The 25,678-nt window shown below is 39.9% G+C and overlaps 1 protein-coding gene across 1 annotated transcript in view; it reads left to right on the forward strand.

Moving 5' to 3' along the window:
• Positions 1-1,570: 1,570 nt before the first annotated feature.
• The window catches only part of RGS7BP (regulator of G protein signaling 7 binding protein), a 35,488-nt gene continuing 11,380 nt past the window's right edge, over positions 1,571-25,678 (forward strand). Inside the window, exons 1-3 of the mRNA XM_063422027.1 lie at positions 1,571-2,123; positions 4,840-5,006; positions 24,558-24,688. Of these exons, the coding sequence (XP_063278097.1) occupies positions 1,965-2,123; positions 4,840-5,006; positions 24,558-24,688 (457 nt within the window). The 5' untranslated portion in view covers positions 1,571-1,964. The remainder of the gene's footprint in view (positions 2,124-4,839; positions 5,007-24,557; positions 24,689-25,678) is intronic.

Consider the following 25,678-nt stretch of genomic DNA (forward strand, 5'->3'; position numbering starts at 1 on the left):
TTTTTCTGTGCTGAATGCTGAAAATCTAGTAGTACATTTGCAAAGGTAAAGTTACAATTACAAGGTCATTTTAGTTTAAACTAATGTGATGACAGCACTTGCAAGTGCTGCAAATCTATCCATGCAACCACATATCCCATAGCTTACATTTTTGTAAAAATAGCAGGAAAAGTCTAAAAAAGAGTTCGAAAGTAGATTCATAGGCCATATCCAGATTAAAGTCGATATCAGGTTGTCTGTGTTACAGTAATGTTCAGCACAGCCTGAAAAGAGTTCCTCAAGCTGCCACAGTGCCATTGATGGCATATTCAAGCTCCCTGGCAAGACTAGGTTACTCTGTGTGATGTGTTTGATGTTGCTTTGGATTCAAGAACATTACCGAAACACAAAAAAGCTCTTATTCAGCGGCCTGAATAAATACAATTATACCAGAAGCGAGCTAAGCAGCCATAGCTCCCTGGGTACGGAGAGGAACAGGACCAGCAGAAGCTGAAGCCAGCGCAGGCCATAGCTTATGCTGGGGCAGTGCAGTCCAAAAAAGCCCCTGGCGAAGGAAGCTACAGACACAGAAGATGCCCAGCCCCACAGCCCCCTGCACTGGAGGGGCTCGTGCCCACAGCCTGTGAGCATCAGCCTGATGAACTGCAACTGCACTGTGGTGCTGGTGCAGAGGAGTTTCTCCACTCAATTATTATTTAGTCTTTCCTATAACAACAAATACAGTCTTGTCCCACCACGCACACCAAACATTTTTGTTAGAGCTGCAAAATATGAAGTTTTTAGAGACAGAAAGTAAGTCATAGTATCATAGAATATGCTGATCTAGAAGGGACCTATCAGGACCACTGAATTCGCTCCTGGCCCTGTGCAGGACAAGCAAGAATCTCACCACATAAATAGGAGTGTTGTCCAAACACTTTTTGAACTCTGTTAGGCTTGGTGCTGTGACACTTCTCTGGCAAGCCTGTTCCAGTGCTCACCACCCTCTGGAGGAAAAATTTTCTGATATCCAACCTACACCTCCCCTGACTCAGCTTCATGCCATTTCCTCAAGTCCTGGCACTGGGTGTGAGTGATGGGATTGGCGCCTGCCCCCTTTGCTTCCCCTCACGACGGGAAGACCACGATGAGGTCTCCCCTTAGCCCCTTCTTCTCCAGGCTGAACAAACCAGTGACCTCAGCTGCTTCCCCTCCAGATCCCCCATCCTCGTATCCCTCATTGGGACGCTCTCTAACATTTGACTAAATTTTATAAAATATGAACAGCGAACCAAGTCTTTAAAAAGAAAAGCGATGCCTGAGCATGCCTCTTAAAGACCAGCATGAACTCCGGCAGAAGCGGGGCGGGCGGTGCCCCGCGGTCCCGGGGCTCCCAGCGGGGCGGTGGCTCCCGGTTCGGTTCGGTTCGGTTCGGCCCGGCCCGGCGCTGATCCGGCCCCCTCACAGCGCGGGCGGGCCCGGGGCGCGGCGGGCGCGGGCACGGCGCTCCCGCCCCGCGGGGGCGGTGCTGCAGACGGCGCCAGCCCCTCCGGACCTTCCGCGCCGCTCCCGGCGGGCGCCCGGCCACACGCGGCGGGTCGGGCTTCCCCGCCGGGAGCACCGGGCGCTGCATGGGAGCCCTGCCCCAGCGGGCACGGTCGCGCCCCCCCGCCCGCGAAGGAGGACGGCGGAGCATGCCACCGGCGGGGCGGTTCCGCAGGGACTGACATGCTGCTGAAGGAGGGCAGGCGCCAGCCCCTCCGCCTCTCCCCGCGGTAGCGGAGGCGATGCTGCAGGGCGCTCCCCGGGCTCTTCCGCAGGCGCCAGGCTATCGCCCACAGCAGCCGCGCTCGCTGCCGTGAGCGGCGCGGCTCCGGCCCGGCCGAGGCGACAGGCGGCGCGGGCCCGCACCCGTGCCCGGGCGGCGGCGGCGGGGAAGGCGCTGCCCGCGCCCGCGGGCGGCTCCGCGCGGCGGATGCGTGTGCATGAGCGCTGCACCGAGCGGGCGCAGGAAGCGCCCCCGCTCCGCCGCCTCCATCTTCCAGGGCGGCAGGACCTCGCCGCACGGCCGCGACAGCGAACGCCGGGGCAGCGGCTCCGATAGCGCCTACCAGATCCAAAGAACCCTGGACGACTGTAAGATGGTGGGTACCCCGGGCGGGCTTGCCGTAGTTTGTTACCTTTTCCGAGCTCTCCCGGCGCCGGCAGCGGTGCCTCTGCTCCCGCCACCTTGACTATTCCCATCACGTGCAGTTGCACTGTTTTTAAACCCGCAGTCCCCGCCGGGGTGCTGCCCTGCGCCCCAACTGGTCGCCGATCCAAGGCGGGAGCCGGGAGGAGAGACGGGAGCTGCGGGACAGGGAGCGGAGCCGGGCGCCTGGACAATCCTGCGGGAGCAGGAGTCCTCGCCCCTGTACACACACCGCAAAGCAGATCGAGTTGCTTTTTGGTAGATCGTCCAAATCTGTACCCAGACTTGGCTCACTGAAGCCTGAATGGGTAAATAGTTGCCTCCAATGAATGACTGCACTGTCTACTTGCTTTCTTGTGCAGCAACCACATGCTTGCCCTAATACCTTTCTAAATCAGGACACAGAATCTGAGGCCCTGAAATTCTGTCCCTGGTATATATGGCACCTGTTACCAGTCTTCCTAGAGAAGCTGGTTGCAGTTGTAAAACCTCAGGTGAAACACCAGCGTCTGTGTTATTTGTGGACTGTCACATTCTGGTATGAGATTTTTCCTCACCTGTGTTCAGAATGCTTGCATACTGAAGTCCTTGCATCCCACTTTCCTCCAAATCAGCACTATATGCCCCATTTCAGATTCCTTGGGTTACAGTCAGGCTGACACTGGGCCCCAAAATTGCCCCTCTAGCTAGTGACAGATGTTAAAAAAAAATGAAGTCACTGTTACTTTTTTTGACAAATCCATACCTGGCTAAAGCTCTGTCCAGTAGCAAGCATTGAAAATGGAGCTGCTACTTCTATTCTGCTGGATACTGGCAGTATTTTTTCCTCTGGTGCTGAAAAATGTGCTGGCAGATTATCCACTCTGATGCTTCAAGATTGGGAGCAATTCCCAGTGCATAGAGGAACAAAAGCTGCCACAGTAGCTCTATAAATATACCCAACAAGTGGATCTTGCTGGGTTCTGCCTTTTTCTCATTCCCAACAGCATAATATGTTAGTTATAGACAAGTTGTTAGAATTAACTGATTAGAAATAAAATACGTTTTATAGGTGGGTTATCAAGTTGCGGTAGGATTCAGGAGGTAAAAGCAGCATGTTTTTTTTCTTGTTCTCTGTTTTGATTTAGCAACATTTGTGTGGTTTTGTTTTCCTGGGCAGTGCTAAGGTGGCTGGATAAGACTGTTTAAACGAGGGATGTCAGGTGAGAATTGGCAAAATGCATCTGGTGCAACCAGTTACCAGTTGCAGGATGCGACGCTTTTCTTCCTAATGCAGAATAATCACACTGTGACACAACACAGTACAATTTTTTCATCTCCATTGCCTTCATGCATTCTCTTAAGCTACAGAATGATAAGAGTTGAAGACTTGTTTAGCAAATATTGTGCCTAGGGCTTTGTTTGATGTGTGCTTTTGGGTTTGTTTGGGATCTGGGTGTGGGAGGGTGCAGATGTACTGAAATGCACTTGGACTGACTTGCTGCTCCTGAAGCAGAGGAACCTATTTGCTATTCTTAAAATAAAATTTAAGAAAGCATGGCCAAAACTATTTTTGATACTGGTTCTCAGCTATATAGTTAATTGCAGTGGGATGCGTGAAGGATATGAATGTAATACTGCAGAAGTGACGTGTTTATTTCCTGAGCATGAGAATTTGAGGGCTTGACTTTAAAAATTAATAGCTCTGATAGACTCCAGGTTCTTAGCATGTTTTTATGTTGGGGTGTGTTGAACTTCTGGTGGTAATGATGACTGCAGAATTATGAGCAATTACTCTTGTCTGTTTTTATGTAGTTTGGAAATTGAGGTCAAAACACAGATAAATAAATATTCTGTTCTATTACTCGAGTCTTTCCACCCCCGCCACCATGTGGAGCAAATGGTCTTATGTGCATTCTTTCAGAAGACAGCAAATGCTTCATTTCCTTGAAATGTAATTCTATGTAATCAGTGGAACTAAACAATAATGATCTTTCCATCACTCTGAAATTACCGATTTATTCAGTAACATCCTCATGTATCTGCTGGATATTGGGTTTCTGTACAGGTTGTAGTGTTTACTTAATTATTTGTTTCTTTTTTTGCACATGCACTTTAGAAGAGGTGCTTTCTGGAATTTCGACAGGAAGGCACCTATCTGGTACAACTTCTTAGCCAGTAGTAGCAGATGAGTTTTAAGTCAGAAATCTGGGTTGAAGGAAAGTGACAGAACAGAAATCACTACAAAATAAATTAGCAAAATTGCCAATTTAAAAGCAAATGCTACATTCCAGTCCCTGAATATGCTGTTAATCAGGAAGCAGGAGGAGCAAAGGCAATAATTTCTGGAGATATTTTCGCCTTTCATGATAGCAAAAAATAACCTCATCCTACTAGTAAAGCAGATGGTTTTTTGTCTGCTTAATATTTAATACTAATAACTGAAACATTTTCAGATATTAAAAGCAGAAACCCTACTTTTCCTACAGATGAGCATTTATAGCTCACAGAAGAAGCAGCTGCCATGGAGGCTCTAGTCATTTACTGAATCGTGGGCTCTTGATCCTGTGTGCTGTGAAATTGTGAGCAGCAGGAACAGGCCCGATATTGCGCATGTTTTTAAAAAACTGGATTGTTTTTACCGATGTAGTTAAAAATTCTCACGTATGTAAATTGTTTTTGTTTTTCAGCTTGTCCAGGAGTTCAATACCCAGGTGGCTCTCTATCGGGAGCTGGTCATTTCTATTGGGGATGTCTCAGTCACCTGTCCTTCTCTGCACGCGGAATTGCACAAAACTCGAACCCGGGGATGTGAGATGGCCTATCAGGCTCATCAAAAACTAGCAGCTATTTCTGGGTAGGAGGCAACTTATGTTTAATTAAAGCTGTATTCATGTGCAAATCTTTGTTAAATACTACATAATGGAAACTTTCAGGAAAAGCATTGATTTGTGTTTCTGGTTTAGATGTAGAGGTGTATGACCACAAATTTTGCAGAATGTTCATATCCATATCATAGTACAATTTTGGATCAAGACCTTGTCCCTTTACCAAGAACGTATCCTTCTGATTTCACTGGATGCTTTTATGTAAGGCAAACAGGATTTTACTACGTATCACTACAGATCAAGAGGGAAGCTGTGCCCTTCAAGGGTGAAATAGCAATAGCTTTCTGCCCAGTGTTTCATTGAGTATATCTGATTGAATAGTTAAGAGACAACTAGCTCAGCTCAATTAAAGACTCAACAAAATTAAACCAAAATTAGGTGAAAATTGAGTGAGGGGAATACAAATACTAGTCTGAAAACTTTTGTTTACCTTCTACATGTTTTTAAACCCTTGTTTGTGTTGAAGTAAGAGTGAACGCTTTGCCAGCATATAATGTTTTAATTTATTCTTTGGTATTACATTATGTACATTCCTTTCCATGGTGACAGAATGTATTATCACATACTTGAGACTATGCCTCAGTGCAAGATCAACCAGCATAAATAGCAGTTTCCTAAAAAATTAGAATTCGTGCTGCTAATTCCATGTGGTTCTTCACAGTATGGTGACTGGGGCATTTATATTTATACATGTCTTTCTGATTACACTAAGTCAGAACTTTCTGCATCTGTCTTATCTACCATAAGCCATTGTGCATCACTAGAAAAAAAAAACCATCTTTTTTTGTAGCTCTGCCTAATCCCCATTGAATTTCTTTCATCACTTTAATATGTAAAAGAAATCTGTTACAGGCTTGATATATAAGGGGAGGCCAGACTAACAAACCAAACAGAAGAAGATACTGGTTGGATGTTTTAGTACAATTGTCACCATTTTCAAGTAAGACTTTGTGCAGAGTCACTCAAGTTGGTTTTGTAACCTCTGATTTGTTCCTCAAACAAAATACACACTTTTAAAATACTAAATTCGGTTGGAGCTTTTAAGAAAATGAAGCAATGAATAGACATAGTTCTTTTGAACCAGTACACTGAAAAAATGTGAAAACAAATAAGTAAAATTTATCTTGTGTGCTTTCAGACTCAAAAGAAACTAAACCAAAATAATGCATTTGAATAGCTGAAACTACTTTGTAACTTTTAAATATATTTCCACTGTAAAGAAAACAACTGATAAATGATCATTTAGAAAGTGCACAGGTTTTTTGAGCAATCATTTTGCAGCTGGAAGTCTGTCATATACACAAAGATGTCCTGAAGGTTGTGCAATTGCTGCGAGATTGACATTTGGCTAATCTAAAACTGTTTTAAATAACTCTGATAATACTGTGATATCCGTAACAACTGGTAGGTGTTAGAAACTCTCTGGAAATTACTTGTTTGGTTTGACAAACATTTTACAAGATGTGCTTCTCATCCCCACCCTCCTGTAGCTGAGGAAAGCTATATGAGACATTGGTGTGTTTGTGAGGAAAGGTGGGAAATGAAGATACAGCAAGAAAAGAAGTAGAAGGAGAGGAGCAATAAATAGTCTCAGAGATTTAGTCTTTACTTCAGCAAAATGACTGATGTAGTGCATATGAAATAGGATCTGGAAGAGGAATATAATTGGATAGGAAGAAAAAGTATCAGGAAGAAAAATGCTTAGGGACAGGAATGCATTAAATCATCCTCAGTATTAAATAGTCAGGAGGGTAGTGTGTTGCTCAGAAACCACTGTTAGTCAGCATATGGCATGAAGGCTTATTTAGTTCACTGCTTTATTTCAAAATACACAGCACTGCACTGGGTAACACAACAGGTTCTGTCTTCCAAAACTTATTAAAGGAAATGTGTTGCTTTCCCACCTAGAAAGAATAATAGCAAGTAATTTATGTTACCAGACTATAACATTTCACAAGGGAACAGCATTCTATTAATTACCATCATCAGTAATGTTCAGTTAGTCTCTGAGTGATCTACCTAAGGTGTTGCAGGGCACTCTTCCTTTTGAGAAGTTGGTGTTGCTAAGAGAAGACTAAGTTTGTTTATCTTGTTTGTACTGTTTTCCTTGGCACATTAGCAGACACCTGCATGTTACGTTATTCCTCTTTGAACATACTGGGATTTCACAGAATCAAGGAGTTGTTAGGATTAGAAGGACCTCTGGCGATGATCTAGAGATCACCTAGTCCAACTCCTGTTGGCACTAGTGCATTTGAGACTCTTAAATGACACGCCCGACTTGGAGAATTAGAAGAGGCACTTACTGTCTTTCGTAATTCACTTGTCCTACAAGACTAAGCAAAATAACAAAGAGGAAAGATGCAAAGACTTGGAAGGAAAGAAACAAAACCAAATCCTCTAGCTCTGGGAAGAAATCTGGAAATTCTGGGAAGAGAAAGAAATGCTAAGGGGGAGATAATGCATTAGAAACTGAGCAGGATAGAAGCCATGAGGATAAAAAATACCTTGGTCATGGACATATCAGTTCTGGAATATTAGGCAGACATCAGTGTAGGACAGTGGTGTAATGTGAACAAGAAGAGAAAGCTGCAAGTGTACCTGTAGAAAAAGGATACACTGATATTCCAACAAAAGCAGATTCAGCTTTAGAAGCAGAGGAAGTGAAAGTCACACTTACGTTTTAAAAACAGAGAGAGAAGGACAAAGAAGATAGTGAAAAAAAGGTGAGGTAGCAAGGAAGCATAAAGTCCACACTGGATTAGACCTTATTGCCCCATCTACCTCAAACCTGGTGGCTTCTGGTAGCAGAGATTTCATAAAACAGTAAACAAAGATACAAAAAACAGGTTGTGCATAGAACGATGCCTTCTCTCGCATACTTGCTGCTACCCAGCACTCAGTAAGCAAAGTGTGCATCTGAGCAATCTGTATCTGACAAATGTGATTTCTCTAAATATTAAGATCTCAAAAAATGCTGAGATTGAATAAGGACATCTTTACACTGCGGTGTATTTAAAAACCTATTTACTAAAAAAATACTACCAAAAAAGGAAACTTCAAATTAAGTCTCCAACTTAATAGGGCCTCATAGATACTACATCCTCTTCTTTATTTGCTCTGATACCTTTTTCTTATAGAAATAGTGAGATTTTAGCAAAGAGGAATAAAGATTAGAAATGAAAATAATCTAAACTGAAATATCCTGTCTCTAGTTAATGTTCTTTTAGTAATGCAAATCAAAGTAAATCTTCCTTTCAGTGTTGGTTTTTTCAGGGCTTCAGGTCAATTCCTGCTCTCATACTGTAAGTTGTTAGTGATTTTTAATGAGCTCTCTTCTGGAGAAGGGGAGTAAGGTGTGGTCCTTTCATTGCATTTTCTGCTATATAATGTAGCAGAAATTAAAAATCTCAAAGTATTTACATTGTGCATCCCTGTAGTATTAGTTTTTATGGTCAGAACTGGAGAAAGTACAGCAACAGGAAAATGAGTCAGCATGATTTTTTCCAAATAAAAGAGAAGAAAAATATTTGTAACAGTAAGAAAAAAGGGGGGAAAAGATGCAGATCTCTGTTATGGAAGGGAGTCTGCTTTAGGGGATGATAGAGTGGTGATCTGTTAGAATTCATCAAACAGGGAGCTGGTTTTATATGTGGAGTCCACCAAGTCTGGGATGTCAACAGAAAGATAACTCAGAGCTGTATTTTAAGATATAGGTCTGCACAACTGTGGACACACTTTGGTAAATGTCCTTACATGTTCTCAGGCACTTGATATGCTTACATAATGTGTCCACTTGGCACACTGAGACCAGAACTGGCAGTGTCTCTGTGGCAGTCTGATATATATGTTGGCAGTGGTTTTTTTGCATGAAACAAAACAGTGTGAGGAGCTCAGGGGTGCATGGCAATGCACATCTCTGTGAGCATAGCTCTGAATGTGATTTTTCTTTTTCTGACTGGTGTTGCAAAGTTCCAAATCTAAGGAGGAATAAACCCCTACACTTGTACACGCTGGGGCAGCTGCTCTGCAGAAGAGGATCTGGGGGGTTCTGGTGAACATCAGGTTGAACATGAGCCTGTGCCCTTGTGCAAAGAGGGCCAGCAGCCTCCTATGCTGCTTTAAGAAATCTTGCCAGCAAGTCAAAGGAGGTCATCCTTACTTTCTACTCAGGGCTTTTGAAGCCATCTACAGAATACTGGGTCCAGCAGTGGGCTCCCTAGTAGAAAGGAGGAAGGAACATCCAAACCAGGTCTAGTCAGCTACCTTAAAGATAGTTAGGCAGCATCCCACATACAAGGCAAGGCTGCTGGACCTGGGGTTGCGTGAAGGCTGGGAGGGGGATATTATCAATACATGTAAAAAATACCTGATGGAGTAAAGAAGACACAGTCAGTCTATTCTCAGTGATAGGACAGCAGGTAAAAATTGAAATACAAAGAAATATTGATTTAAAAAAATTTTAAACTCCTTTACTGTGAGGCAGGTAGAATGTTAGAACAGGTGCACTGAGAGGTTCTGGAGTCTCCATCCTTGGAGATACTGAGAATTCAACTGGTCATGGCCCTCAGTAATCCTCTGCAGCTGACACTGCTTTGAGCAGGAGGCTTGGACCAAGTAAATTCTAGGTGTCTCTTCCAGCCTGTGACAAAGTCATCATAAATCTCCTTGGGAAAATTCAAAGAAAAAGTTCCTTTATTTGACACCCGTGTGCATTTGTTACTTTCATAAAATAGTTGTTAATTTTAAGTGCCCCTAAGTTCATGAAAGGTTGAGAAAATCAACTAAAAATCATATCTTGATGGCAATCCTGTGCACAAAAAGACTATTATAGTGTTGCTTTAAGTTCATAGTTTTATGTAATTTCTACTTTGTTCTCCTTTGCAGTCTACAGTTTTCAATAAGCATCAAATAGTAATTTCTTGGAACTAATTCATATTAGATAGTTTCCTAAGGCTGTTTTAGAACATTCTACTGACACCCAATTGTGGCCAATTTTTTATTGAACTGTCTGAATTTTTGCTGAATTGCAACCCTACATAATTATTATCTGCTTTTTAAAGCACACAAACAAAAAAGACTGCCTCAAAATATTTTACGAATTAAGTGAAGACTCCAGACCTCTAAGTTAATGAAAGCTGTATTGAGATAGACATAACAGAAATCATTTTAACTGTTTAACTGCAGATGTTAAATAAAGCTTTGCTGGCAGTCAGTATTAGCCTAGCAGAAACAAGGCACAGCAACGCTTGGCTCAAGAGGGAAGAATTTTTATAATTGTGATGCAAAACCAACTTTATGCCGGCAGATAGACCAACAAACCAGAAGTCTGCCCCATTGAGCAGCATTTATGGAGCTCTCTGTCATTCCTACACATCTTTGCAGTCACTGCCATGGTACTCCTCTCAGTGTATGTATGAGAGGTGGGGAGGGTGATAACGTCGATCATGGGGTTCTGAATCACAGGCACTGCTGGCTGTGTCCAACCTCTGCTGGAGTTCTTAGCATTTCAACTGCCAGAGGAAGGTTAAGAAATAAGGTAAGTGCTTCACAGAGACTGCATCATGATAGCCAGAATGTGGCCTGATAAAAGTATAGTTAAATATCAAAAATAATGTTGTGATACATAAGAAAACAAGGAAAGCAGTCAATATTCATTGCAAGAATTCATACTGTTTAAACATGATAATACCAGTAGCATAATGCCCTCTAAATCCATACGAGGTTTCGTGATTTCTTGCTAAAATTTTGCAGATGTTTTAAACAGTAACAGCTTAAAATTCTGACCTTAAAAATCCTGTCAAGTAAAAAATACTGAGATCTTCCACTTCAGAAAGCTCTTGGAAACATAAAACATCATTTTGCTCTCACAGGCTATACTAAAAGCATCTCAGTAAGTTGTTTCAGTGTGGCATGCTAGAACCCACAATTCTTACAGTCATTTAATAGTACTTTACCTAGGAAATTGTCTTGGTGATTTAACTGTGACTGTCTGAAATTAGTAAAGTAGGGGAGAGCTTTGTCTCCCTTGAAAGAAGAGCTTTTCAGGATTACTGAGCATTCTTATCATATAAAGTCACATTTTCCCTCAACTTTGATGTTCAGCTTCTGTAAACATTTACTGGAATTTTCTTCCATGCTTCAAATTTTCTTGTAATTTTGAGCAGATCAGATTCTAGAAGCAGATTATGACAGTATTTATTCCACTCTCTTTGGCTGGCATATATTCACTGATTTCTACATCCTGAAGTGATTGCAAACAGTACTGTGTATCAGAGACTACACCTGTTCCAGTGACTCAGATCTTAGTTTTACTAATGGGAGTTGGTCTGCATGGGAATGGGAATGTTCCTATAAACAATCTCAGATGTGGGTAGTTTAACTTACCCCTTAAAGACCATGCAGTGCGTGATAGTGCAGTAGGTATGCCATAGTTTACTCCTTTCACAAGAGGGTGAGCTGCACATGTATTGTTCTGAATAGATTCGATGTAAGAAAATTTCTCAGATTATACAATCAACATTAATCTAAAGTTATAGAAAGGGATAGCAAAAAGATAAAATTATTTTCTGTGGAACTGAGTTAAGGTCTATTTCCTTTTTAAGAATAAAATCTGTTTACTCAGTTTAAGTTGCAAGTTGAAAATGAAATCGTTTAAGGTACCTCAAGTTCAGAAGGCAATAGTGGAAGAAAAACAAGGCTATTTACTAAGGCTGGAATTCTAAAAATAGCTGACCTCTACAGACTGCCTTTTTCTTTGTACCTCTGTCTTTGGAAGTGCTTTAATAGGTGTTTGGGACTTGAAGATACAAGGTATTATTATCTCCCTTTATAGATACCTCTTTTGTAACTGGAGGCCAGATTTGGTAAAGGGCACACAGACCTAAAAGTGAATTTATTACTCTATTATTTTTCTATGTTCAGAACAGCAGTTCTGAAAATTCTGGAAGTTCTACATCTGCAGTAACACAGCATAAGTTAGTTCTGACACAGCAGAAGAGCTTAGAGCAGCTTGCTTCATGATAAACCTCACCAGCTGTCAGGACAACATTCTTGCTTGTCCAAGCTCTGACAAGATTGTTCCCAGAGGTGCTGGCAGAGCATCCTCAGGGCTTGACAGACGCTGACAACTTTGGGCTCCTCACAAAAAGTGGCCCCTGCCACTTTCTTTTAGCCAAAGCTGAAGGTGAGTCAATTTCCAGACCACTTCCACCTGTGTCCCAGAAAAGGGAGGAAAGTGAGAAAAGGGGAAAGTGAGTGCTGAAAAGCAGAACAGACATCATCTTTGTCAGTCAGTTATTTGCCCCTTTCTTCCATCTGACACTCAGTTGGCCCCTTCCAGTGCAGTGCTGCCACTGCTGAGATACCCGAGGGCTGCTAGGTAAGCCAGACAGGTAAGCCTGCCACTTGCAGGAAGGGTCCTTCCAATATCAGGGGAGCCGTGTTCCAGCCCAGCAGCCAGGGATGCTGTCTGTGCTTGAGGATCACCACAGATACCAGTATTCTCCCTGGGAGACATAAAGCAGCATAGCTTTTCCCCTGTGACATGACCTGAGGGAGTGAGGTAGTTGTGGAGGATTAGGGGCCACATTGCCATCATCTAACCCAGTGGAAAGAGTGTTTTGCATGAGGAAGCAAAACGATGTCAAGGTCTGCTCTGTACTTGGGCTTTGAGCAGTGCCATTAGAGGTCGACACTGAAAACTCTTCGGGAATTTATTTATGGTATTCTAATCCTTGTTCCCATATTTTTTTCCCTATGTTTTAAGCAGATAAAACACATAAGGACACAGGGAAGCAGAGATTCAGAACTCAGGTAAAGGCGGAGTATTCCTCAGCATTTTATATATTCAACCTGTAAATTCACCTGCACAGTACCTTGGTCTAAGGTTAGAGTAGCCTGCAGGTTTAAGGTGGTTTAGCTGCAATTTTAACATGCCCTCTGCATTCATCACTCCCGTTGTGGGTTCCTGGAATTTGGAAGATGATTGCAAAAAGTAAGATATTACTGTAATTTAGTTCCTTCAGTGGAATGTTCTCTGCTGTGCATGAGCAGCACTCCACTACAGTGAGAGTTTAGAGGTGTCGTTTCTCAAAGTTTAACTCATTAATAAGGGAGTATTCCAGTTATAGGTAAGACATTTTGTCTTTAGCAATGATTGAAATAACCAACCTGTTTCACATTCCTATTCTGAGGTATACAAACCTTTGCATGAGAAATTTAAGTGAAGGAAAACAACGTATGTTATCAAAGAGATTTGGGTACTGAGTTACATTGGCAGGGCCTCTTTAGAAATGCTGCAGAATCAGAGCTGACCTTTTGCAGGAAGTTTGGTGTTTCTGCCAGCAATCTCTGACATCATGCCCTTCTCTTGCCCCATTTTGTCCTTCTTGCAGAAGATCTGCTCTCATTGTTGGACATAAAAAGCTTTTCACACCTTTACTTTGCAAGTGATTTTCTCAGGGAGTAATCAGCCAGAGGATCCAGCAGTTAGGCACATCTCTAGAAACAGGAACTGTGGGGATTTTGAAAAGCCCACAGAACTAAAGTGTAGACTCTTTTTTGACAGTTGGTGTTACCTTTGCTTCACTCCAGATTTTCTCATGCCCTTTTCTCCTTTGTCATCCTTTCTATCAGTGTTTCTGTTGCTTGGGTTTTTTTCCCCTTGTAGCCTGTCTCCAAACAGCAATGAAATTAACGTCTGATTTGCTACTGTCACATTAACTATCTCTGTCACATTAACTATCTGGGAACTCCTCGTGTCAGAGTCTTGAATGTACATGTTACAAGCCCACTGAAATCCACTGACCTTTAGATCTGTGGTATTACTGTAGTAAATATGACTAGCAAAAATAATAAATTTTTTGAAACTCTGAAAAATCTCATTCAAACTCTGACTGATGTTTCAGATGAATCACTTATTAAATATGTGTACCAGTACTTACTATCTCTAAAAATACCTAGTAATTTTACAACATACTTGAGTCTTTCAAGGAAAAGCATTGTTTTGAAATGTTCTGTTTTATTATTGCTGTGGTGCTTTCTAAATAATGCATGTGAATATTACATTTTTTTCATTGTTTTCTTAATTTATTTCTTTCAAAATTGATTTTTTAATGTCGGTTTGTTGGAATTCTAAGCCCTAACATGTAACCGCACATAGCAACTCCTGTTGGTATGTCTTGTCATGTCATGTCACAAGTTAAATCAGTTGATAAGCTCTTCTTGAGCAAAAACTGTAGTGTTACTAACTTATGTTAGTACATAGTGCTTCACAAGGAGATCTAAAGATAAATTTTAGAAAGTATTTAAAGATAGAAGTGCAGCTGATTATGAGCCTTTCATATGATGCTGATTTCTATGCCCACAAGAATTAGGAGTACCAGAGAAGCCTACATAATTCAAAATTAATGTTAGACGAATTCAAAAAATATTTTTTATCAGTATTTCTGAAAAAAACCTACACGTCATACCTATCTCCACAGATGTAAATAAAAGTTGCCCTTGTGCTAATCTGTAACCAAGATGGCCAAGAGGAGTGCCTCGTGTCCCCATTAGGCCCACTGCTTTGAGACCTGTTTCAATAACATATTTCAGTGTTTCTCTTCTGCAGGTTCCTAATGAAATGCTGCTAAAGCTAAGAATTTAATGATGAATTTTAAGTGCTTCTTTCGTGATCATTTTCCTAAATACTGTTTGATTAGGAAATCCCACGTAGCTGCAATTTTTTTGTGATAGGCACTTTGCCTACCTTTGTTCTGTTTAGCTTGGCTTATATTGTTCTCAGAAAATTATTTCTGATTCTTACTGAATCTTATAAAGCTGGACTATGTTGACAATGTGTTCATATATCTTAAGAGAAGTGAAAGCATGGATAATGAAGTTATACATTAGAAAGGCTTCAACATGAGCTCTTAGAATTACACATATACTGGGATTCTGCTTTTGATTTCTTCCCATTTTTTTTTTTAGTTTGGGACTGAAAATTGCCAGTTAATGGAAATGTTTTTACTAATGCTCAGTATTTCTCAACATTCTGGAACACTCTCTCTTTGATTCTGTGCCCCTCACTGAAATCAGCCAATGGGGTTGCCAGGTTAATTGTGCAGGGCCATGCAATTAAGAGTGTGTCCTTCTCACGACCCATGTTTGATCATGCTCTTTCAAGTGCTACACTTCCTGCATAGTGAAGAAAAGACATCACACTTACTGTGAGCTGAATGGTACATGGAGGTTTCCTCTAGTAAGAGGTCAAGTACCAAACAGTAGCTACTCATAGCAGCATCATCAGTAACCTTGCAAGATGAGTCTCCAGCTGTGAAAGATACCAGTTCTGTCAGGCTTCCACTTCCATCCAATTTCAACAAGGTGTGCAAAATCTGTTGTAATTTTTCTAATTGCTTTATTGTTCTGTTTCTGAACAATTAATTAAATATTTGAAGCCTTTATCTGGCCATTAAGATCTCGCCTTGGCACAGCATTAAATGAAGCATTCCTTAATCCAGAATCCTTCCAGTATTACAGTTAAATGCTGTTTAAATTAATGTTTTAAAATTTACATATACTGAAGTGTTGGCTGTTATTGAATAGAATTTTCTCCTTGATGGGAATATTTACAGATTTACATTTACATTTTCCACATAGTTTTTAACTATCAGAGAAATAATATACTGAATTATTTGTGTATTGACATAGAAGGTCTTCTTTTCTCTTATATTCTGTTTTTTATCTTGTTGTTCTTATCTTTCATAAGAGTACTTTCATCATGAACATTTCCTGGCAGCAAGATCTGGTGTAAGAATTCAAATACTGGCATATTAAATTTTGTGCTCAAAGTTGTTGAAGAAACTGCTTTCCCATTTCAGAAGAAAACGAGTTTGCATTTATTGTGTGAGCAAAGAGAAGCTGACACTTCATATCTCTGTCTATCATGGCAAGACAGATAATTGCAAATGTACTGTTGGTAACCTTGGCAGCACAGCAAATGGTTGAGTGGCAAAATATTTTAAAGTGCCATGTTTATACAGCAGCTTCCAATTATTTCCAACAGTTCTGGAGTTGTTACTGTGGTGAAACAGCACTATCCACCCATATGTGTTTACAAGGCCTCCCAAAATAAAACCCCAACACCAACAAAGCAGCGTTTGGTACTTGGGAATAGTATGAGAGCTGCAACCACAGTACATAAGACTGAGCACAGGGTGAGGCTGTGTGCTGAGAAAGCAGTCCCTTCATGCAGGGTGAAGAGCCCCAGTGCACCAAAATTGTGGGCATTCCAAAGTCTGGGCATATAATTTAGCTGCAGACCTACCCAAAGTAGTGTGTGCACAGCCTTTTGCAATTCATTTTGCATTATTCAAGACTCAGAAACAAATAGTATGTCTGTGCAGCTGCTAATGCACAATTCCAAATGCCTAAGGAGGGCTTCATGGAGAAATCCTTGTTTCCCAAGCAGAAGAAAGGGCTTTTCAAACAGGGGTAAAAAACAAAAGTAACACCAGTTCACAAAGTCAAATGGAGAGACCAAAGCGGGATTAAAAATTCTGAAGTGAAAAAATTGCAAAGTACTTTTTGCTAGAATACTGCTTCCTGAACACATTTTATCAACAGATGGTTTTAAAAATTTCTTTCTCCATATATGAATTTAAATTCAGGAAGCTAATCTATTTCTTTTTTCTTCTATTTCCTTCTATTCTTTTTATTTTTTTTTTCTTTTGACACATTCAAGTTTTCTCAGTCTCTCAGCTGTGATTTTAACTACTCTTACAGATTTGGTCTGTGGAGCTGTGTGAGATTCTTCTACTGATTCTATATCACAATTTCTTTTTCATTTGGAATACTTTTATATGGAGGTATTTGAACATTCTTTTTAAAAAAACAAATAAAAATACTCTGAGGTATAAGCAGCACATTTTCAAGCACTCCTAGAAGCATTTGATACATAAAAATCCTAAATACTGCCTTATTATGAGCAACCTAGTAATATCTACTAGATGTGTGTTTTTATTCAAGTTTAGAATTGTAGCAGTCACAGTATTGGTCTGTTTGACCAACATTGGTCTATTTGGCCAAATAGACAAAAAAAAAGTTTATGAAAATGTATGGATTTTTTTCAGTAGTTGTTAATGCAATATAGCTCTTAGCCAAATCACAGTGAAACTTAACATCTTCACTTGAGTTTAAATAGTTAAATATGTGATTTGTATTTTTTTTGAGGAAAAGCCAATACATTGTTCCTTGCCTCTTCTCATTCTAAGTTCTCATTCACAACTGCTCTGGTTTTCTTATTTTGAAGAATGGAAAACCAGAAATCTGAGTTACAAACAGATAGCAGGTATCCAGATCACTCTAATGCTTTATGGAATGCCTTTAGGAAAAAAAATATATTGAGATTTATGTGCAAAGAAGGTACTGCTTACAGAAATAAAATGGAAAAAGAAAATGTCGCAAATCTGAGGAATCATCTGGTTTGGTATCCTGTGAATGATCAACAGCAGATGGCATCACTTGCCTGCAGCAGAGTTCCTTCTAAATCCAGTGTGTTTCTAGTTCATTGTGACCTAGATCCTGCAGCATCAAATACCTGAAGCATCTAATTCTCCTTCAGGCTCTCAGGAGAGTTTGACCCTATTTGTTCTCAAAGATCAGAACCACTTTCGTAAATGACCTCACATTAGATATTAGTTTTCACAAAATTTCTGTACAACTGTTAGTCAAAGGAGCTGGATGGGAGTGTAGGTATGAATCCATTTATTTTTTAGAGACATCTGAAAGGTAGAATTTATACATCATTCATTAACAAATAGTGACTGATTAAGGGACCTTTTAAAGAACAAAGGAGCTTATCTAAAATCAAAGGGCAAATCCACGGGCAGCATGACTTTCAGCTGCCTGCAGGGAACTTAAAAGAGGCTGGGCTTGAGCTGTTGGATGGCACAAACTTATCTGTGCTTTCTCTACATTTTTATCAAATTCATTTGAGAACAGCTTGTTGATGCTGACAAGGCAGCATTCTGAATAGGAATTCTTTGATAAGCTTAAGCGTTACTGCATATACAGCTAACGTCAATGTCTCCTTCTTGGTTTGCACAAATCTTTCCTGGATGGTCTGTGTCATGGTTTGGATTTATCTGTTCTTTGGTATCATATAATTTGAGGCTATTTTTTGTTCAGCTGAGGCTAAAGCTAACAAAGCTGAGAGTTCACCCAAAGTTTTCTTTTATCTAACTGGACACCACCTTTTCAACTAGTCGTCTGATAACCTGCAGAGAAAAAGGCCTTGTTCAGCTCATGTTGGGCTGGTGCAGAAGTCTCCTGGATTTCTCTAAAGTAAAGGCAAGGGACAGACAGCAGAAGGAAAGAACAATGGGCTTAAGGTGTGGTAGTCAAGCCCTGCATTTGCTACTTTTTTTTAATCTTATGAGAACTCAAAAACATAATTGCAGACACACATGCAATTTTATTTGGAATTCTGAGTACTTAAGAATATCCTGCTGGGGATTTTAATCTTAGCTAAAGTGGTGGCTTATTTTGAGATAGCAGCCAAACTCCCACCCAGTTGCTTGCTCACTCCTCAGCAGAACATGGGGAGAAGACAGGAGGAACAAGAATGAGAAAGATAAGGTGGAAATAAAGGTAGGGACATTGACTGTCTGTAGAGCGGGCTGGACTTGCGAAAGATTACCCACATTTATTTCCAATTAAAATAAAAATAATTACTAATATAAGTAATGGGAAGAGAAAAGAAACATGAAGCTAGCACCTTTTCTGCCTGGCTTCCACGCTCAACTTCAGAGCATGAAGACTTCACTCCAGACTCCTCTACCTACCCCCACCCTCCTGGGCAGTGCAGGTGGGTTGGGAATGGGGAGTTAGAGTCCATAACCAATCTGCTTTGTTTCTCCTTCCTCCTCACACTTCTCCTCAGCTTTAGCGTGGGCTTCTCCCCAGGCAGCAGTCCTGTCAGGAAAATCTGCTCTAGCATAGGTTCTCCGCAGGTGGCAGTTCCTTCAGGAACATCCATCTGCTCTGGTGCGCTCTGTGGGCTGCAGGGAAGATCTGCTCTGCCATGGATAACCTCCTCCTTTCTCTTACCCTGATATTCCCTCTCTTGTTTCTTACTCCTTTTTTTTTTTTTTTTTTTCCCTCTTTCCTTCTCCCTGTGGCTATTTGTGCCCTTTTTAAAGATAAGTTTTTTGATCAGCAGATAGGTTCAGCTGTGTCCTGCCAAGGATCCCTTGCAGAGCTGCAGGAACTGGCTGTGTCCAGCACAGGGAAGACCCTCATCTCATCCCACAAAGGGCAACCTGTTGCCACCATCACTACCAAAACCTCACAACGGCATCCAACACACCTAGTATTACTTAGTGTGGAGTGAGTTTCAATGAAATCTCATTTCAGTGCTGTTTTACTTGTGTATCAGAAGATATACTGAGTGATTTATGATTGGGTTTGTCCTCTGGTGGAATAGTTTGGATAGTGCCCTGGGAATTTACCTATTGCCCATCCTTGACTTAGTTCAGCCATTAAAACTGGCTTCTGAGGGAAGCAGTTTAGAACATTCTGGTCTGTGATTCTGTTAGTTTCAAAACTATGGGGCTTTTTTAAAAAGGTTGTATCTATATGTATCTAAATGGTTCTAGCATGGAAATATCTCAAATGTTATCAACCTGGGAGTTAGTTAGTGACTCGAGTGAGTCACTGCATTGTGGTTGTGTTCTGCTGGTTGTACCATACACACAGACTGATTCCGTCAGCCTTATAAGAAAGAGTTATTGGAGATTTATAATGTTCTAACAAAACTAAACCTGATCACGTCTTCTGTTACTGTGAGCGCTGTTGTAACTGCTTCAAAACATCAATCTGATTTAATAAGAGCAACATTGCAGTCATTTATGGGTCTGCTAGAAAAGACAAGCCCTGTGGTGTTTTTTTTTTCTGCTGGACTGAGGTATGGAATAGCAATTGTATCACAGTATTGCATAAGTAGACAACAACAAATCAACACGTGGCACTGAAGCTGACTGCAGTGTGTGTACTTTCTTTATAAAATAACCCCAGCAAAAGGGAGGAACACAATAAGGACATTTTCCCAGGAACTGTTTAGAAGAGAACATCATTGTTGGACAACTTTTCTACCTATATTCAAAAGGAATTCACCTTTTGTTGCCTTCAAAGATGTAAGGTTACATGATAAAGAAACAAACAATCTGTTTAAGATACAAAAGCAGAGGCAGGTTTAGTAGGCTCTTGAACCTGAGCTGTAATCAGAGGGGCTTCTGGTTCTTGGTATATAAGGGGATTAAGTGTATCTCCTCTGCAGTATTTGTCATACTTTCTATCCCAACAGAAGCACCATATGTCTGAGGTAGGCTTTGTTTTTCATAGTTTTCATCCTTCTACTGCTTTATATTTCTAAACCACTGTGTTTCAGATACTAACTTAAAATACAGTCTGCAGGGTAATATTTGTGTGTAATGATTTTTCATAGCTCATCAAGCCAACTTACATTATTTTTCAAGGGAAGAACATACATGGAGCATGAGACAGAATTCGATGATTTAATTTTCACTTCTGGCTCATTTATTTTCCAAAGGAAAATGTTTGTTTTCCTTTGGCTTTGAAGATAAACAATCTTCATTATATGTCCAGATAGTTCTTTCAGCTTATAATATTTTGGAACTATTAATACTTTCTTTTGGACTTAAGCATAGAATTTGTCAAAACAATGCTTTTACAAAAAGGTTCACCAAACCCTTCATATAGCTTAGCTGCTCTTTTAACCAGAGATAGTACATCTGTGTATATTTTTTAATGTTGTTGATACTTAAAATAAAATGCTGTTCTGTTGTAAATGTGTGACTAAAATTTTTCAGCTGAGAGTTAGACCATAATAATTTTTCAGTTTTAGTGGTCTTACATTTCATTTAATTTCACTTAAATGTCAGTAATTTCAGTGCAACTGTGAATGCTGAACACCAGTGGGAATTCAGGAAAATCTCAAGGTGTTTCTCAATTGTAACCAACATTTTGGCAGCACAGTGAAATATCTGTCAACTATTTTGGAGGGAAATCTTTAAAATTAATTTTTAACCTTTTCCTTGCATTTAAGAAGGAGCATTTTAATCTTGGTTTTGTTTTTTTTTTAATTTTAAAATAATTACCAAAATAGCTGCATTTACCTCTCTTAATGATACTGGCTACTATATAGTTGGTGTAAGAGCTCCCTCTTTAGGTTTTGTTTTAAATCTCAGCTTAAGAAAATAAAAAGGAAAGGAAACTCCAGTTCTTGTCAGTGCTTTATAAACATACTCAGTTGAACAACATTATATGGTTTTTAAACAGCAGGGTTTTACGAAAGAAAGCCATCAATTTTACCAATGGTTAAAGCATGAGAATGTGATAGATTTATTATAGATTTTGTAGACTTACTTAAGTTTGTTTTTACAAAAATTATACTTTTAATTGCAGCCTGATGAGCTGCATAACTTAAGCTGCTGTTTTATATAGGAGTAACACAGCATTGTAACTACACTTTATAGAGCAAACAATGGGGTGCTGGTCTGTGTCTCAAGGGCAGATGTGCAGGGCTGTGCTATATAATCTCATATATCTGCATTGTGTAAGATCATGTTATATGAGATTTCTCTTGAAATGGTCTTCATTAAAAATGAAGTGGTCTTCAGTGGTCTTCATTAAAAAATCAGCTGGAATAACTGAACAGCTGACTTGGAGGATAGTACTAGATGTTTGCATAAACTTTCCTTTGTATATATTAATTTTGCATATAACTATTAATAATAATAAACATATCATAACCAGCATTCTGAAATTTATGTCTCTACTAGTCCCCCATTTAGCATTTCTCATGGCATAGCATTGTACACACAGAAGTAGAAAAACTGGTAATACTTTAAAAGGAAATGTTAAGCCCTGTACACAGAACTCAGGGATTATAAAAGAAATCTTTGTGGGCATTCATATCAGAGCATTTGGCTTTCAGAGATGAAAATGCTATATGCATGCATAGAAACAAATTGTTTGGTTGCAAACTAGTGGAATTGTTGTGGTTATTATTACACTTAAACACTAATTAAATAGTTTGAGACTATCAGTGAGGGTACTGATCTGGAAATACTTCTCATTGTAAAAACTCTGTATAATATCTTTCTTGGATATCACTGCTGTTAGTCTGGGTTTGCAAATGAGAGAAGAATTTTGCCCATAGTCCAGTTAGAAATATTCCATATTCTTGAGAAGACAAGAATGGGTCAGAACATACATATATTGTTGATGTTTCTAGTTCTTACTCTCACACTGGTCATAAATAAAAAGTTTGCAAAAAAAACCCACATTAGATTTATGCCAGAAAAGAAGTCAATTAAAATACCTGTTACTATGGTTTTGAATACTCTTCAAACTTATATGTAAATAGGAAACCACTAATAACTCTGAATTGGCTCATGAGTTAAGCATCTTACTTATGATTGGCACCTTCCAAGTCTACAAATGGAAAATTGTGTCACTAAGGGCAAAAATATTTTAAAGAAAAGTTTTCACCATTTTTGCTTCATAGGAATTTAATAGCTGTGTAAGAAAAACACTGTTTCCTTACACCTGTGTGCAGACCCTGGGATCTTTTTGTCAGTGACTGCTAGAAAGGAACATTGTAAATTATAAGTGAACATTGCAAACAAAGTTACTGTAGTAGCCATGACTTCTGAGAGAGTCTAAGGATTTTCTAATACCTGAAATAGTGCAGAGAAAAATAGAACAGCCATGTTTAAGTTTTATCTAAGTCTGCTACAAGGAAATTACCTTGTCACAATATCGTGTCTATTTCTTTTAGGGATAGACTTGTGGTTAAATAATCCTAGTTTTCAGAAGAGTTAGGCAGGTTCAGCTTGACTTGTATGAGAAAGAGGAGTAGAACTCTGTCTCCTGATCAGAAGAGCTCTCATCATTGAGCAGAAAAAGGTCATCATTACTATCTCTGGTGGCTTAAATTTTTTCCAGGTTACACTTTGCACAAGAACATGGGCAAATCCCCTTCAGGTGGAATAGACAAGTCAGTAGCTTCAGGACAGAAGAAACCTGGGTCACAGAGAAGTGTCAGACACTTCAAGAAATCTAAGCAGAAACTGAATGGGCTTTTGTGTTCATTGGTGGGGCTCCAGAACTTAGGTGTTGCCTGAAATGAGCAGTAAGTTTGAAGACCCAAATTTTGGACCTGCATTCTAAATATGGAAAGTAAATGGAACTCGGCACTCCTGAAGTTTTTTCCTTTATAGGAAGTAACTGTGTGCTGCAACAGTAAGTGATGCACACATTACAGAGAGGAGGAAGCAGACTTGTGGTTGAACCCTTGTTGTTCTGCACCATAGCTTTATTCTGTATTCATGATAAGGTGCAGAAAATATTGTGCATGATGATTTTTCAACAAGTCAAGATGTCACTTCAGAAGTAGAAAAGTAGATGTGGCTTAAGAGAAATAAGCAGTCTAGCCAAAAGAAATAAAGCTCTTAGGGTGGGCAGGTTTATTACCATGTGTTTGGTGTAGCACCTATAGTAACAGATCACAACAACTGTAATTCATGCTCCAGTAATTTGCTGCCTCTTTGATGACGTCAACTTTGTAATGGATTGGCAGGTGGAACCAATTGTCTTTGTCTCTTCCAATTCCAGCATAATTTCTCCTCAATCTTTAATGTGTTTTTGGGTTTGTATTTTTTCTTGTTTAGCCTTTTTTTTTTTCTTTTTTAAGCATTCGTGATTGTACTGCTTCCCATTTCTGTGATTCCAGCCTACAAAAGTGATACTTAATGTCTGATTTTACAACCAGGCATGCGAATTGGTTCCTGAGTCTGTGTAAATTATTTTCTTGGTATCCTAAGCAATTAAATGTAGGATTTCAGTTTTTGTTTCCAAGATTAATACTTTCCTGAAAAAACTCTCGTGCATCCTATTCTCCTCACAGTGCAGTATGACTTAACTACTAATTTAAATATGGAGGAAAACAAGTTTAGGTAAAATGTGTACAATGAGTAGGCTAAAACTGACTTGTTTCTGATGAGAGTCTTTGAGGTAGGGTTGATTATGCTTGATACGAGATTTGTAACCTGAACAGGGATTGTTAAAAGTAGTCCAGTAATCTCCTGCATCTATGTCAAGACCAATGGTAACTGAAACTGGATGGCAAAAGAAGGCTTCAGTCTCACAGAAAATACTTACCCAAAGTTTCTAAAGAGAAGATATCTCAGTCACTTATTTACCCGTTTTCCAAAAACATGCAGAGGAGATAATAAGGTTATGCAATCTTAACAAAGACAGCCCAAGTTCAGCTATGTTAAACTTAGAGTTTTATAGATCTAAAGAATTGTTTGTAAATATTGTTTAGTAGAAGAAGCTTAGTCTGTGAAGCAGATTCTGATGTGATTGCTTGCAACAGTAAGGAAGTGGATTTTATGGCCCTCACATTCTCCTAGTCTCATTTCTAACTACATTTTTCTCCTTTATTGCAGCCCAGAAGATGGTGAAATCCACCCTGAAATCTGTAGACTATATATCCAGTTGCAGTGTTGCTTAGAAATGTACACAACAGAAATGCTGAAGTCCATATGTCTGCTAGGATCATTGCAGTTTCATCGGAAAGGTACTGTATTGCACAAATACACTGAGGCTTGTTTTAGAAAAAGAACAGTCCTTTAGGGTATGCCTGGGTATTTGTGAAAGACAAAATACTGTCCTGGTCTTGGCTGGGGTAGAGTTAATTTTCTTCATAGTGGCCATCATGGAGCTGTGTTTTGGATTTGCACTGGAAAAAGCATTGATAATACAGGGATGTTTTAGTCATTGCTAAATCCACACAAGGTCAAGACCTTTTCTGCTCCTCACCCCACCCCACCAGCGAGGATGCTGAGGGGACACAACCAGGACAGCTGACTCCAGCTGACCCAAGGGATGTCCCAGACCATATGGCACCATGCTCAGCCTATAAAGAGGGGAAAAGATGAGGGAGGGTGAGGACGCTAAAAGTGATGGCATTTGTCTTCCCAAGTCATCATTATACTTGAGGTAGCCTTGTTTTCCTGGGGATGGTTGAACACCTGGTTACCCATTGGAAAGGGTGAATAAATTGCTTGTGTTGCTTTTGCTTTACTTGTTTGACCATCTGTACCTCGACCCAGGAGTTTTCTCACTTTCACCCTTTCAGTTGTCTCCTGCATACCACCAGGGAGTACTGCTAGTCAGCAGTACTGTGGGGCTTCATTGATGTCCAAGCTTAAACCACAACAAGCACCAAACTGTAAAATGAATTACATGTATCTGTAGATAGGTTTTCAGTTACTAAAAAGGAGCTCTATTTCTGTTTATCATCATTCTTACAGAGGTGTGTCTCTTCAAGTATGTATCACCAGTGTTCTCACCACTTAAAAGTCTGATTCTTTTTAAAAAAGAGGAGTTCCTCAAGTATTATCTGTCATTAGTCAGACAAGTGGACAAACCTAGTAATGTTGTTAGACGTATTTGTTTGGCAAGATGTGTTATTAATAGTGTTGCTGTTACTATTAGTTTTCTTACCTCGTTGCTGTTTCCAGTAAATTGTTCTTATCTTAACCCATGATCTTCACCTCTAATTCTC

The sequence above is a fragment of the Prinia subflava genome, chromosome Z, assembly GCF_021018805.1.
Source record: "Prinia subflava isolate CZ2003 ecotype Zambia chromosome Z, Cam_Psub_1.2, whole genome shotgun sequence".
Classification (NCBI taxonomy): Eukaryota; Metazoa; Chordata; class Aves; order Passeriformes; family Cisticolidae; genus Prinia; species Prinia subflava.